The sequence below is a fragment of the Phyllopteryx taeniolatus genome, chromosome 19, assembly GCF_024500385.1.
Source record: "Phyllopteryx taeniolatus isolate TA_2022b chromosome 19, UOR_Ptae_1.2, whole genome shotgun sequence".
In the NCBI taxonomy this organism is placed as follows: Eukaryota; Metazoa; Chordata; class Actinopteri; order Syngnathiformes; family Syngnathidae; genus Phyllopteryx; species Phyllopteryx taeniolatus.
The window spans coordinates 13132837-13148197 of record NC_084520.1 but is presented as its reverse complement, the minus strand read 5'-3'; the positions used below and the strand labels follow the sequence as shown (position 1 = coordinate 13148197).

Here is a 15361-nt window from a genome sequence, read left to right as displayed (position 1 = left end):
AAGAGGTTACGGTGAATTCATGAGGAGAATGTTCATTCATTCAGACAAATCTTTATATTTCCCATTAGAACTTACCATCCAGCTGAGCATACGACTCTGGGGAAACACATACGGACACACACACACAAACGAGAATTATAACTTGTCTAAACAGGTTGGTTGACATTGAATAGCTGAACACACGGTACAATTAGTGACTTAATTATCTCAAAAATATGAAACATATTTCAAACAAAGAGTTAACACCTTCCACTATTTTAAATTAACTACATTTTGATCATGACAAATTGGCCCTTTACAAAGATTAGACTAAATACATATATAAATTGGTGTTCATCATAAATACAGACATTTTACTCCATGCAAATTACATTTTCTAGTACTGTTTAAAATAAAAAGGTTGTAGTGCCTGTCTATATTAATTTATAAAAGGTTAAAATAAAAAATAAAACTATCCATCCATCCATCCATTTTCTGAGCCACTTCTCCTCACTAGGGTCGTGGGCATGCTGGAGCCTATCCCAGCTGTCATCGGGTAGGAGGCGGGGTACACCCTGAACTGGTTGCCTGCCAATCGCAGGGCACATAGAAACAAACAACCAGTCGCACTCACAGTCACACCTATGGGCAATTTTAGTCTCCAATTCATGCATGTTTTTGGGATGTGGGAGGAAACCGCAGTGCCTGGAGAAAACCCACGCAGGCACGGAGAGAACATGCAAACTCCACACAGGCGGGGCCGGGGATTGAACCCGGGTCCTCAGAACTGTGCGGCTGACGCTCTAACCAGTCGTCCACTGTGCCGCCGAAAATAAAACTAATAATTCAAAATAAAATAATATATACATATGTGGAGTCCAGCACGCCCGTGACCCTAGTGAGGATAAGCGCTACCAAATTGATTTATAAATAACTACAAATTCTGTATTTTTAAATACATCCATCCATTTTCTATTCCAATTATCCTCTTTAGGTTCAAGGGTGAGCTGCGGCCTAGCCCCCTAAAACATTTTTTTTAAAGTCACCAAAGTTCAAAATTCCTGTTTTGTGCTCTGTCAGGGTTTAGATTTCAATTGAAGTGGGTTCATTTACAATTCATGACAATATTATTTTACCAAGATGAAATAAAATGAAAAAAATAACATCCAGAATGAAACACAATACAAGGCGCCAACATTTTGTAAAAACTTCCATCCATCCATCCATTTTCTGAGCCGCTTCTCCTCACTCGGGTCGCGGGCGTGCTGGAGCCTATCCCAGCTGTCATCGGGCAGGAGGCGGGGTACACCCTCAACTGGTTGCCAGCCAATCGCAGGGCACATACAAACAAACAACCATTCGCACTCACAGTCATGCCTACGGGCAATTTAGAGTCTCCAATTCATGTATGTTTTTGGGATGTGGGAGGAAACCGGAGTGCCCGGAGAAAACCCACGCAGGCACGGGGAGAACATGCTAACTCCACACAGGTGGGACCGGGGATTGAACCCGGGTCCTCAGAACTGTGAGGCTGACGCTCTTACCAGTCGGCCACCGTGCCGCCTTGTAAAAACTGAAAAACGTTAAAAACTCAAGTCATTTTTCCCAAGTGCATGTCACAATACTATATTTCCAAATTTTCAATTTTATATATCACAAAAAATTAGACTGATTTCAAAAAAATTTCAAAATGTTGCACTAAGGATTCATTGATATTGTATGAGTACAATCATTTATACAAAAAAGAAACCACATCACAGCTAACTTCCTGTTTGAATTTGACTATACAGTATATACTACTGCAAAATACTCAAATGTCACATGATCATCCAAAGCACAAATAAATCATATTTTGGGTGATTTGTTTATGCTCAAAACATTACAGCATACAAAAGTCAAGAATTTCAGTGCAACTTACTTGCAATTAAAAGGCTGACCAGAGCCAATATGTTGGGCCATTCCCTCCAAGCCATTGTGTAAATGGACAACTTCTTGCACGTCACTGAATTTAAGCTTGGGTGGTCATGTCACCTGCAAAACGGTGAGCCCCTCCCATTGCCCTACCCCCCAAAAAAGGTGAACTACTTCCTTGTTCATTTAATTTGATGGAAATGCGCATGCAGAATTGTCATCACTTACCTTACGTTCAATGTGAAATGCCTGAAGTCAATACTGCAAATAGTTGACATCTCACAAAGTTGACAAACAACATTTTCAAAAGGGGCTTTTCTGTCAAGGGCAATTATGCATTCTTTAGGCCTTTTGAGAAACATGATTGTTGACTATCTGCTGCTGACATGCCCATAAAGTCTTCCCAGCCCCAGACCAATATATTGGCCCATTGTTCTGATAATTTCAGAGGTTGAAGTGGGCATAAGGAGAGATGTCCACATACATTTTGGTTATGATTGATTGATTGAAGTTTTGGGACATTGAGCTAGTTTTTTTAATGGAGAATAAAATCTTTAACATCCATCCATCCATCCATTTTCTGAGCCGCTTCTCCTCACAAGGGTTGCGGGCGTGCTGGAGCTTATCCCAGCTGTCATCGGGCAGGAGTCGGGGTACACCCTGAACCGGTTGCCAGCCAATCGCAAGGCACATACAAACAAACAACCATTCGCACTCACAGTCACACCAACGGGCAATTAGAGTCTCCAATTAATGCATGTTTTTGGGATGTGGGAGGAAACCGGAGTGCCCGGAGAAAACCCACGCAGGCACGGGGAGAACATGCAAACTCCACACAGGCGGGGTCGGGGATTAAACCCCGCTCCTCAGAACTGTGAGGCTGACGCTCTAACTCGTCGGCCACAGTGCCGCCTCCTTAACGTCCGTAAAATCCAATATATTGGGCCGATCTTTCTGATATTTTGACAGGTTAAAGTGGGCAAAAGTAGAAATGTCCACAGAAATTAACTAATGCTTGCAGTTCCATCTTTTAGTTAAGTGTTCGCCAATTTGCCTCCCAGCGCATGTTGTCTGAGATAAAAACGGCACTAGGCTTTAGAAATTCTTGCAGCACTACATTCTTAGGGTAAAGAACTGAACATTAATTATACGTCCCCACTCCACTGTAATAGTAAAGTTTACATCATCTACAGCGTGGTTTGATGCCTTCATACAATGGCTGGAAAAAAATTATGTCAGCTGTCAACTCCATTTTACAAAACAATAATTATAATGCATTTTATTTAAAGGCACCTTTCAGAGCAGGCAAGGCAAAAAATGGGCAAAAAAACAACAACCAAATCTATTTGGTTTTTAAAGGCTTTCTATTGTCTGTGGTTGCAGCACACACACACACACACACAAACATACAAACACACTTGTGTGGGTGTATTCAGGTGACAAATCTTTGCCCAGGACCCTCATTAGAGCTACTTTATCGTCAGGAAATGTGGATTAGCAAGCCATACTGTACTTGACGCCTTCTACCACAGGGGCCAAACTTGTTTTGAGCGAGGGCCACAACATAGTTTCATGGTTGCCCTCAGGGGGACAGTGGGACAGTGGGAGCACACACACATTGTTTTGATAATCGGTAGAGGTGGTGCTGATGGGATTTTGACACCCCCAAAAACAGATCCAAGTTCGCCACCCGCTTTGAACGCCACTGATTGGGAACACAGCCGCTTCTCACTTATCAGAGGGTGTGAACACTTCTGCATCCACATTATTTTTTTTGTTACTTCCCCCATTCGAAGATCGATCCATCCATCCATTTTCTGAGCCGCTTCTCCTCACTAGGGTCGCGGGCGTGCTGGAGCCTATCCCAGCTGTCATCGGGCAGGAGGCGGGGTACACCCTGAACTGGCTGCCAGCTAATCGCAGGGCACACAGAAACAAACAACCATTCACACTCACAGTCATGCCTACGGGCAATTTAGAGTCTCCAATTAATGCATGTTTTTGGGATGTGGGAGGAAACCGGAGTGCCCGGAGAAAACCCACGCAGGCACGGGGAGAACATGCAAACTCCACACAGGCGGGGACGGGGATTGAACCCCGCACCTCAGAACTGTGAGGCTGACGCTCTAACCAGTCGGCCACCGTGCCGCCCCGTTCGAAGATATTTCTTTTAAAATCCAGTTGAGTTGTACAGGTTATAGACCACATTAGTGGGTTAAAAAGTAATAAAATTATTTAGTCTCATTTTCTTAAAATCCCCTTTAAATCTAAAACTCAGTCGCAGCTTGTTACACACTAAACGAAACTGATAAGACATAATCAATAATTAAATAAGCGCTCTATGAAGAGAAGTTAGCTAGAAATACAATGTTATTATTATTATTAAATTGTTTTTATTTTGGGGGGGACGTATTGAAGAATTAATGTAGTTTGTTTTTTTTGCTAAAGCTTTTGCACATCTTTAAATAGGTTTACGACCTAACTTTTTTTTTTTCAAATATAAAGTTTTCCAACTTTATATTTGTTTTTTTTAAACAATGTTGTTGTCTTGTTTCAGGTACCTTTGTTCAGTCAAGTCAATATTTAACTACGTGTTTGACAGTATTGTTGATTTTATTTGATGTTGTTTTGGTACATTTTATTATTTGTATATAACAAAAACATCCCAAAAACATGCATTAATTGGAGGCTCTAAATTACCCGTAGGCATGACTGTGAGCGCGAATGGTTGTTTATTTCTATGTGCCCTGCGATTGGCTGGCAACCAGTTGAGGGTGTACCCCGCCTCCTGCCCGATGACAGCTGGGATAGGTTCCAGCACGCCCGCGACCCTAGTGAGGAGAAGCGGCTCAGAAAAGGGATGGATGGATAACTGAGGACAAGGTCGCAAATAGGCGCGGTTTCACTGTCATCGTTTCGTTTTGCTGTTTTTTTAGAGATCGGTTTTGGGTATTGTTCAAGTCCCACAAAACAATAATAATATCAGTCAACCTTTTATTCAACACTGTATAATGAAATGCATGAGGATGGAAACAAATTTTTTATTTTTATTTTATTTTTTTAAAAAGCTGACTGCAGACTGAAAAAGTAAGATGGAGCCTGTTTTTTTGGGTGTAAAGTCTCAGCAGGAGTAAACAAGGCAGTAACACCACAGATGTTACTTTGGGCCAAGATAAAAAAAAGGTGTTGAATGTAACATTTTTGTTTTGTTTTGTTGAAGGATTATTAGCCCGCCTTCTCCTTCATCCCCTCGATGGCGCTCCTTCGCTTGAGGTTGGTGTAGAGCAAACCAAAGTTGACGATGTACGTAGACACGCATACCATGCAGAAGTCTCCCAGTACGAAAGCCAGAATAGAGGCCAGGTAGATCGAGCCGGCCACTGACACCCAGGAGGACAGCACCAAGAACACAGCGGCCTTTTTGGACAGCAAAAGACCTGTGACCAAAACAAACACATGACCGAGTGAGACCATCGAGGAAATACTCTAAAGGGGCTCCAGCTGGGTTGCACAAAACAACTTGAAATAAACTATGCTTGACTATTTAAAAAAAAATGCATACCTATTATACATTTGGGGAGCGGCACGTCAGTAAAAAAAAAAAAAAAACATTTTAGTGTTATTACTTCTTCGTACCTTAGCTTTAGGCCAATTAAAGCTCTGTTATGATTGTGACGTATCCTCACATAAATCTGACATCATATTGCAGGAATAAAGTTCTATTTTTTTTTACAACAAAATTGAAATCTTCTCGAGAACATACACATATTTCTTAGAAAATAAAGGTGTCTTTTCCAGAATAATAAATTACAAGAATACACTTTTAGTTTTTAAAATTAGCTTGTTAAAATATGACTTTCTTCCCTCATTAAACTTTGCCATCATAGTCTTATGACTTTATCTTGGAAAATGCAACTTTCTTCTTGTAAGAATATGACTTTTTATCCTGGCAAAATATGTCCTTGTTCTTGTACATATTTGAGTTTTCATTTCTTGAAAATATCCAACTTCATTCTTTACATTGAAACCCCCCCCAAATATTCGCGGTTCAGCATTCACAAATGACCCATTTTGCCCATTTTTTGTCAAACCTATTCTCTCTAAGATGTAAACTTATTGAATCCCCAAAACCAAAAAAGTTTGAAAACTCCTGCACGAAGAACTATAACTGTTATAAAACATCCATCCATTTTCTGAGCAGCTTCTCCTCACTAGGGTCACGGGCGTGCTGGAGCCTATCCCAGCTATCTTCGGGCGAGAGGCAGGGTACACACCCTGAACTGGTTGCCAGCCAATCGCAGGGCACAAACAAACAAACAACCATTCGCACTCACAGTCACACCTACGGGCAATTTAGAGTCTCCAATTAATACATGTTTTTTGGGATGTGGGAGGAAACCGCAGTGCCTGGAGAAAACCCACGCAGGCACGGGGAGAACATGCAAACCCCACAATGGCGGGGCCGGGGATTGAACCCGAGTCCTCAGAACTGCATGTCACAATACTATATTTCCAAATTTTAAATTTTATATATATATATATATATATATACTAAATATTAAGAGGGATGCTGCACGGTGACCGACTGGTTAGAGCGTCTGCTTCACAGTTCTGAGGTCTGGGGTTCAAGCCCCACCCCCGCCTGTGAGGAGTTTGCATGTTCTCCCCGTGCCTGCGTGGGTTTTCCCCCGGCCACTCCGGTTTCCTCCCACATCCCAAAAACATGCGTGGTAGGTTGATTGACGACTCTAAATTGCCCGTAGGTGTGAATCTGAATGGTTGTTTGTTTATGTGTGCCCTGCGATTGGCTGGCGACCAGTTCAGGGTGTACACCGCCTGTCGCCCGAAGATAGCTGGGATAGGCTCCAGCACTCCCGCGACCCTTGTGAGGATAAGCGGTACAGAAAATGGATGGATGGATGGATTAAGAGGGACACCATCACATGTACAATATGCCATTAAATACAATACTTTATCTCTACCTATCAAATTTAAGTTGCTCTATCTAGCTGAAAATTTACAGTTTGTCCCTTCAACAACTACAAAGCAAATGACTAAAAATATATATTTAAAAATAGCTGGAACGCTGACCAACATTCTGGTTTGTGCTTTTTATTGCTGTTGCTCACAACCACGCACACGGTATCTGTATTCTATCGTTTGGGGATGCCAAACTAACCCAAGCCAAGCTGCAGAGTATAAAACATGATTCCAAGAACACTGTTGGGCTGGTTCAAAGGGCTATCTTGGGCAACAAAGAACTGGACCAAGCCAAAACCACGTCCCCATCTGTAAAAAATAAATACATGACAAAAATAAATACTGTATACATATGAATAGATAGCTTGGTAAAGAGAAAGAGCTAAATAGAGAAATAGCTAGATAGGTTGGAAAGAGAGAGCTAACTGGAGAAAGAGATACCGTAGCTTGATAGAGAAAGCGATACAGCTAGCTCGTGAGCTAAATAGCTAGATAGAGAAAGCGATAGCTACACAGAGAAAGAGAAGTCATTGCGACTTGACAGTACTACATGATAAATACGATTTGTAAAAAAGTTGACGGTCACTGATTGACACCTCGTAATGTGATGCCTTCTGTTTCCGATTGGTTGTTTTTCCTCGGGTGCGGCGGTTGCTTGTATATTACAGATAGCGCAAGATGGGGCAAAAGACTCACCAAGTGCCTCAAATATTTAAAATACAGTTACATACACTCAATATACGGAATCACAATTTTCATTTTATAGTTACACGGAAATAGTATACTCAAATCTTTCAATTCAGCTTTTAGCTCCAAGGGAAGCGCATTTCACAATTTGGGGTCAACGGACTCCAAGGCTCAAGTTCACCTTTAGTTAAAATAAAAATAATAACAATAAAACAAGTTAAACAAAAAGAACAGCAACAAGTGATGATTTCCCCAATCTTGCTAAATCGTGTTTTTTTGTTTGTTTGTTTGTTTATTGGGGGGGGGGGGGGGGGGGGTGCACGGTACAACCACCACGCATGATTTGAAATTAGGTGAGAAGTCCTTCCACGAGAGTGGGGGTGTTGTAAAACGTGGCACTGAAGGGGGAGGATTCCGGCCACAAGAGGCCGTTGACTTAAGCCCCACCAACACCACGGCATCACAGTGGCCCGTGGGCGCATTCTTGTAATAAAGTGTAATAGAAACAACAAGAAAACAACACCTGGATGTGAAAACTTTGGAGCAGCTGACAGACTCTCCCAGGTCGCACATCGCTCTGTAATCGGGGTCGTGCTCTCGGGACAGTTCCACGTGAAGCGCGTAAACTGACAAAATCAAACCAAAGACGCACAAAAGCACGCGCACTGTCTTCTCCCACTTAGGTAAGCCTACTGCTACTGCTGCCATGTTTATATCCTCGCAAAAAAATTACGTCCACTCCTTCACTCGTAGGGAAGAAAATGATGATGTGCTGCCAATGTAGGCTGGGATGTGTCCTGTCCCTTTACGCAGCTCGTTTGTTGATTGGCCCTGGGAGTTATAGCCCCGCCTCTTTACTTGTTGATTGGCTCTGATAGTTCAAGCCCTACATTTTCATTGGTTTGCCAGAGATGGAAAAGGCCAGGGCGCAAAGTGGCGTCACGCTGTTTATTTAGTGAGGTACTAAACCTACGTCAACACAAATACATCTCTTTTCGGTAAATACACCTCATTTTTACCATGTAAATAAATAAAAGAAAAAAATATAGCGTATCAGCGCAGGTATCCCGCCTTCCCTGTTCTTATTGGATAGGTTATCGTGACGTCTCATCACATTGATTGGCCCCTAAGAGGCCAATCAAAATGCCACGCGGTGTAATTTTTTTTTTTTTTTCAGCACGAGACCTCCGGGACACGCAAAACTTCCAGCTTTAGTGTGATGCTATTCTTCGAAAAATATCCCCTACTTTATGGACGACTTTTTGCAGTAACACGGAGGCGATGATAAACCAAACGGGACTGTCGTAGTTTATGTCACAGAATCGCCCGCGTGGCTCAACGGGGGTGGAGGCGAACGCGTTTGAGCCCCTAGAGTGTGCATTTGGTCCGATAGATGGCGGTCGTGCAACTTAATGGCTGGCGACCGCCGTGAAACGACTCCGAAGAAGAAGACAAAGACAAGGAAACGGCAGACCAATAAACAAGACACAGACATGCAACCGAGGGATTAAAAAGGCTCAATTCACTGGCGCGTGGGTGAGCTCGCAAGGTGAACGACCGTTCCGTGACGCTTAAACACACCTCCACGGTTGGTTGCATTTACTCACGGAATAAATGACACCGACTTACATTATTTGAGGTTGACTAGGCTACGCCCCTGCCATGAGAGATGGGAGATAGTGTACTGTGGGACGAGGCAGTCCTTTGCTTGTTGCAAGGCATTACAAGAGAAAAATAATGCGTAGTTTTACCTCATTGGTTTGCACGGGGAATTTCAGTCCACAGAGCTCGTTGTATGTGAAGGTGCGTCGCCGCACTGCTGTCGATGAGTACCTGAATCATCTGCATTCTCCTTTGGCTTGGCCCGTCGATCATTTAACTGGGGGGGGGGGGAAAGTTGCACAATTTTCGAAAGCAGTGCCTTTGATCACGTTTTACATTTAGAAACATCTCACGGCACACCACCAAACCAAAAGCTTACAAAAAGTATTATCTCGTCTCAAATTACTCACAAATTTACTTATGCAGTGGGAAATCTGGGCGTTTTTAGTTGAACAAAAAGCCATTCTGGTGTATGAAATGGCAACAGGTAGATGGCATCTCCAGCCAGCGAAAGAACCTGTTAAGTATTGTGCCTGTCACTGGCATAGATAGAAGAATAGATTTGATAGATTTTCCATTTTCTATACCGCTTTTCCTGTTCAGGTTTGCAGGGATCTGGAGCCTATCCCAGCTGACTATGGGCAAAAGGCGGTCTCCACCCTGGACGGGTTGACAGTCAGACGCAGGGCACATGCAGATAAATAAGCATTCACACTCACGTTTATGGACAATTTAGAGTCTTCAATTAAGATAACATACATGTAATTAGAACATGAGAGGAACAAAACCCATGCAAGCCCAGGGGGAACATGCTATAACGCCACACAGGAAGGTTGTAGCTGATTCCCCAACCCAGAATCTCACAACTATGGAGCAGATATGCTAATCAGTCGTCGCGCTGCCCACGGTACCAACTGAGTCGAATAAAAGATGCCGCTAACCCATTTTTATGTCTGTAATGTTGAATCCCAATTCCTTCCTCTCATTTCCACAGAGATATGTCATCTGAGGAGCATGGAGATGGTCAAAACTGTCAACCTGTGGCCGTGGCGCCTGAAAGAATGACGACCGCACAAGATGACGACAATCAGCATGCGGTCAAGACGATAAGCGGCAGCACAGACACCAGCACAACTGCCAAAAACTTGGCTTTGCTTAAAAAGCACTCGCTGGATGTGAAATTTGATGTGGGCGAGGAGTATGACGTCATTGAAACCATTGGCACCGGTGCCTATGGTGTCGTGTCATCTGCCAGGAGACGAGATAATGGTACGACTGATTTGATTTGAGACCAACACATTTCATGTGTACAGCGAACCCGCTCAGCACAGGCGCTTGATAGAGACCTTATTGTTTTTTTCTTATACAGTGTACCCCTCCCACATAAATACACTTAAACTTATTAAAAACACACCAACCTAATAATACCCTCTTTAAAGTGTTGATTAGGTCTGTTTTCACTTTCTTGCTTGCAGAGTTCTCTAAATAAGAGGTAAAGCGTGCTTGCTCCCAACAGTTACTCTCAGGTGTACGTTTACTATAAAACTGACACCTCAAACAAAAGGGAATTGATCAGTGTATTTAAACACCAAAATATACAGTACAAAAACTATTACTGGAGCTTAGTAGGAAAACCTTGCCTTTCCTTATGCTGCATCAACTGTTGCAGCACAATGTCGAAATACACTGAAAGCGTGCAACTCTAAATTCACTCTTGCCTGTATACTGTAAAAAAAAAAAAAAAAAATCACTCTTAATCAGAAAACTCCAGTCATTATTTGTGCTGTCAGACAAGGTGTGTGCAGTAATGTACTCAGGCTTTCACATGCTTGACGTACCTCAGGCCAGCAGGTGGCGATAAAGAAGATCTCCAATGCCTTCGAAGTGGTGACAAACGCCAAGCGCACCTTGAGGGAGCTGAAAATTCTCAAGCACTTTAAACATGACAACATCATCGCCATCAAAGACATCCTGCAGCCGAACCTTCCTCACTCTGCCTTCAAGTCTGTGTATGTACTGTTGTTTTTCTGACACATGCATAAGGATGGGAATTTGCAGATGTAGCAAAACATCTGCAAATTCCCAAAGTTCCTTGACGAACTGTGGGCCATTCAAATATGAAAAATCAACAAGTACAGTAAGAAAGTATTTTTACTTCATACCACAGTAAATTTGTAGATAGTTACCTAGTAAAGTGATACCCACTTTCTATGGTTGGGTGGAATCGCTCCGGTTCATTTTCTACTATTCTTATAATTGTGTGTTTAGGTATGTCGTGCTGGACCTCATGGAAAGTGACTTGCACCAGATCATCCACTCAGTCCAAGCGCTCACCCCGGAGCACACTCGCTACTTCTTGTACCAGCTCCTCCGCGGCCTTAAGTACGTGCACTCTGCCAACGTCATCCACCGGGACCTCAAGCCCTCCAACTTGCTGGTGAACGAGAACTGCGAGCTGAAAATCGGAGACTTCGGCATGGCCAGGGGTCTGAGCTCACAAGCCGAGGACTCTCATTCCTTCATGACCGAGTATGTGGCGACACGATGGTATCGGGCTCCCGAGCTGCTCCTGTCCCTGAATCATTACACTTTGGCCATTGACATGTGGTCCGTGGGCTGCATCTTTGCCGAAATGTTGGGGCGAAAGCAGCTTTTTCCCGGCAAGCACTACGTCCACCAGCTCCAGCTCATTTTGTCCGTGTTGGGCACCCCTCCCAAGGGGCTAATTGGTGCTATTAGAGCCGACAGGGTGCGTTCGTACGTTCAGTCTCTTCCGTCCCAATCTGCTGTGCCCTTAGCCAAACTGTACCCCCAAGCAGAGCCGGGCGCTCTGGACCTGCTTGCTTCCATGCTCCGCTTTGACCCACGTGAGCGAATCAGTGTGACTCAGGCACTGGAACATCCGTACCTGGCCAAGTACCACGATCCAGATGACGAGCCAATCTGCGTGCCGGCGTTCGACTTTGAGTTTGACAAGCTTCCCATAAGCAAGGAGCAAATCAAAGAGGAAATCCTCATGGAGATCCAAGACTTTCATAGAAACAAGCAGGGCTCGTGTCAGAGGCTCCAGTTTAGGCCATTGGTGAGGACAAACGGCAGCGGTGTCGGCGGAGGAGCCACAACACAAAGCAGTAAGGTTTCCTCGACGAGCCTAAGTGAGTCCACACGGGTTCCCAGCAAACAGAACCAGCAAGCCTCACAGATGAGAGAGGCGGAGTCGACAGAGCAACAAAGACCAGCCGAGGTTAACCGGACATTCACAAATCAAATGGACACATGTAATAAAGATGCCCTCAATTTACCGTGCCTCACGAAAAGCGAAAGCGGTCCGGTCGACGTGGACATGCCCAGCGCCAGCTCGGACAGTGGCCAACCGGAGACCATCGATTTGACAACACCCGAGACCAGCCACGTTGCGGAACCCATGCGGGACAACGAGGGGCAGGAAAGGAGGCCTCAGCCCTGCCGGAACCAGCACCAGCCTCCTTCCTCCATGACACCTTTAGCCAGTACTGTGCCTTCTCTGTCGCTGTCAGCTGCCCAAGCTCAGTCACTGTCCCACAGCCTCTCACAGTCACTGGCTACGAACCAGAGGCCTGCCCAAGGTACCTCAGAGGGGCCCAGGAAAGAAGGGACGATATCAGAAGACACCAAAGCAGCTCTGAAAGCAGCTTTATTCAGAAATAAAGCCAGGGGTGGTATGTATTATTATTATTTTTTTTTAGTCCTTTAAAAGTGTTTTTACATACGGCGCCCCAGACATAGGAATGTTTGAATTATTTTTTTTTTAAATTGTGGCCATCATATTAAATGCCTAATTGTTGCCACAAAATAGGTATATTGTGACAAATTGTTATAGTAGCATGTTTTGTTACATTTTCATTTGTGAAAAATAGTTTTTCAGCGTTTTGACTTTTCCTTGCAACCTTATGATGTGGGCTGGGTTTCCCAGTAAGTATAAAAAAAAAAATTAGATTTAGAATACGTAGTGGGCTGCAAATGACCCCTGGGCAGGACTTTGGTCATGCGTATCGTAATTTCATTTTTGTAATCATTTCCATTGCAGATGGGGGTGTTCCTGCACTGGGCACAGAGGTGTCCAATGGAGGAGGAGGAACATCGTCGTCTATTTCCAATCCAGAGTCGCGTCGGCCCGTCACAGCTCAGGAACGCCAGCGAGAGCGTGAGGAGAAGCGGAGGAAGAGGCAGGAACGCGCCAGGGAGAGGGAGAAGAAACTGAAGGAGAAGGAGCGGCGAGAGGGAAGGCGTGGGGACTCGCTGGGCGGAGTCCTGCTGAGTGACGACGACAAGAGCCTCTTGCAGCGCTGGACAAAGATGATGGACAGCCGCAATGACAAATCTCACGCGCCTAATAGCGAAGGAGGAAAGAATAATGTGAATGTTGTTTTGGGGGACAATGCTCAAGGATCACCTAATAACAAACCTGAAAAGGAAACAACAAAGTTTCCATCTCACGAGCAGCTAATCTCTCAAGTCCGAGCCAGTCAGTCCGGTTTTCTGCAGCCTCCCAGCAAAAACCAGCAATTACTCTTTGCAATGAGCCAGAAGAAACCAGCAGATGTTGTCCTTGCCGTAAGCAGCTGCGTGGACCTGATGGCAGTCTCTGGTGTCTTTGTTAAGAACAACACGCTCAAACCTCACGACGAGAGCGGTGGCCCGAGCGGGTTCAACTGCTTCGGTAATTGGAGTGGACAGCAATTAGAGAGTGGGCCATCACAACACGCAAAATCGCACAGGACACCGCCACAGCAAAACTTTCTCACAACGCAAAGTCAAGCCGTAACCAACTCCCAGAAGCAGCTTCTTCCATTGGAGACTTTTTTGACCAAAGGCCCGACCACACTAAGCACCAGCGAAGCCAACGGGGATATTGGCGGCAACAATCACCTCAACCATCACCTCACGCCCTCGACTGCTAACACCAGGCCTGTGGAGAAGCTGTGTTCCTCCATTGGGGAAAAATCTCTGTGCGGGGTCCCCTTGCATGCTCATCCCAGTTTGGGCTTCACAGATACTGGACAGGAGGGGCCCTCCATTGCCCCTGACATCCACACAGTAACACTACAGCTCTCCAAGTCTCAGGTATTTTATACTGTCGCGAGTAGCAACCCTGCAGTTGTGATACGTGAATTAGTGTTAGAGTTTTAAGTTCAGACTGTTTGTGAGGCCACAAAGGTATCTGAATGTGATTGGATGAACAAGTTGGGCGTGGAAAGTGAGTGAGTTGAAACCTGGAAAAAATAAAACTATCAATGAGATCATCGATTGATCTATGTTGACTGCAAAATAATCTGTGTGGGGGTTTAAAAAAAAAAAAAAAAGCTAGAAATGTCAAAGTTGGATTAATTGAGTGTGCTCTCCCATCTCAGGTTGAGGACGTTTTGCCCCCAGTGTTTTCGGTCACCCCTAAAGGCAGCGGGGCGGGCTACGGCGTGGGCTTCGACCTGGACGATCTTCTCACGCAGTCACTCACAGAGCTGCAACACTGTGACCGAGACAGGTGAGCTCCTAAACAATTCTTGCTAAACACTTTTTTTTAATATATATATATAGAGAGAGAGAGAGAGAGAGAGAGAGAGAGAACATTTGGGTGAAATTTCAAGATGAACCTAAAATATCACTTCCCTCTGAGAACATCCTGTTGAACTCCATGTTTACCCCTAGAGGTTATAATAGTGCATTTTAGGATAATCCTGAAATTTCCTTCAAATGCCTCATACCCCTATTTTTTTTCTAAGTAGTGTAATTTAGGTTGTGCACATGCTAATACAACTGTGTCTTATTGTCTGCCTCCAACAGTTACGACTCGGCTCCACTTTCAGCCTCGCTTTTATCCGATTGGAGCGAGGTTCACCGAATGACGCTGGCCGACCTGGAATCGCTGCAGCAGGAGCTCCAGCTGGGCTCTCCCATGATTCTCTGTGATTCCATCCCACCTGATGCCTGACCGAGTGCCCACGCTTGTTTGAATGTCAGGATTTTTTGACTGAATGAATTAATTTAAAAGTAATTTTAGTTTTGTGAACTGCATTACCAAGGTTTTTTTTTTTTTTTTACGTTGGTCTCCTAGACCTAAAAACAAACAAATCACCGTATCAGCCTGTGAATGTCAATAAACGATTAAAATTTAAGTTTTCTACATCTAAGTCTGATTTTTTAAACCACCCCACAGGTTTACCTC

At 44.2% G+C, this 15361-nt stretch overlaps 3 protein-coding genes across 16 annotated transcripts in view; 1 reads left to right on the top strand and 2 right to left on the bottom strand.

The window, feature by feature from the left end:
- Positions 1–4780, bottom strand: part of LOC133469687 (uncharacterized) — a 35588-nt gene extending 30808 nt beyond the window's left edge. For 10 of the 11 annotated variants that reach the window (XR_009785761.1, XR_009785760.1, XR_009785762.1 and 7 more), the window contains exon 1: positions 76–4780. Coding sequence is in view for 8 of the 11 variants with exons in the window: in XM_061757062.1 (XP_061613046.1) it covers positions 76–166 (91 nt within the window). In the remaining 3 variants the exon portion in view is untranslated. The remainder of the gene's footprint in view (positions 1–75) is intronic. The other variant, XM_061757055.1, reaches the window with a different exon arrangement.
- Positions 4781–4916: 136 nt separating this feature from the next.
- On the bottom strand, positions 4917–8331 carry vkorc1 (vitamin K epoxide reductase complex, subunit 1). The gene is made up of 3 exons (XM_061757094.1): positions 8081–8331; positions 7070–7179; positions 4917–5327 (listed from the first exon to the last, which is right to left on the bottom strand). The coding sequence occupies exons 1-3, from the start codon at positions 8263–8265 to the stop codon at positions 5116–5118; spliced, it is 507 nt and encodes a 168-aa protein (XP_061613078.1). The 5' UTR covers positions 8266–8331; the 3' UTR covers positions 4917–5115.
- Positions 8332–8733: 402 nt separating this feature from the next.
- Positions 8734–15311, top strand: mapk7 (mitogen-activated protein kinase 7). Of its 4 annotated transcripts, XM_061757069.1 has the most exons (8): positions 8734–9106; positions 9763–10066; positions 10154–10428; positions 11003–11168; positions 11428–12857; positions 13226–14262; positions 14550–14680; positions 14980–15311. In XM_061757069.1, the coding sequence occupies exons 3-8, from the start codon at positions 10158–10160 to the stop codon at positions 15125–15127; spliced, it is 3183 nt and encodes a 1060-aa protein (XP_061613053.1). In that variant the 5' UTR covers positions 8734–9106; positions 9763–10066; positions 10154–10157; the 3' UTR covers positions 15128–15311. The 4 variants fall into 4 exon arrangements, with proteins under 4 accessions (XP_061613053.1, XP_061613051.1, XP_061613052.1 ...); XM_061757067.1 differs by lacking the exon at positions 9763–10066; XM_061757068.1 differs by lacking the exon at positions 9763–10066 and having other exon boundaries at positions 8734–9145.
- Positions 15312–15361: the final 50 nt, after the last annotated feature.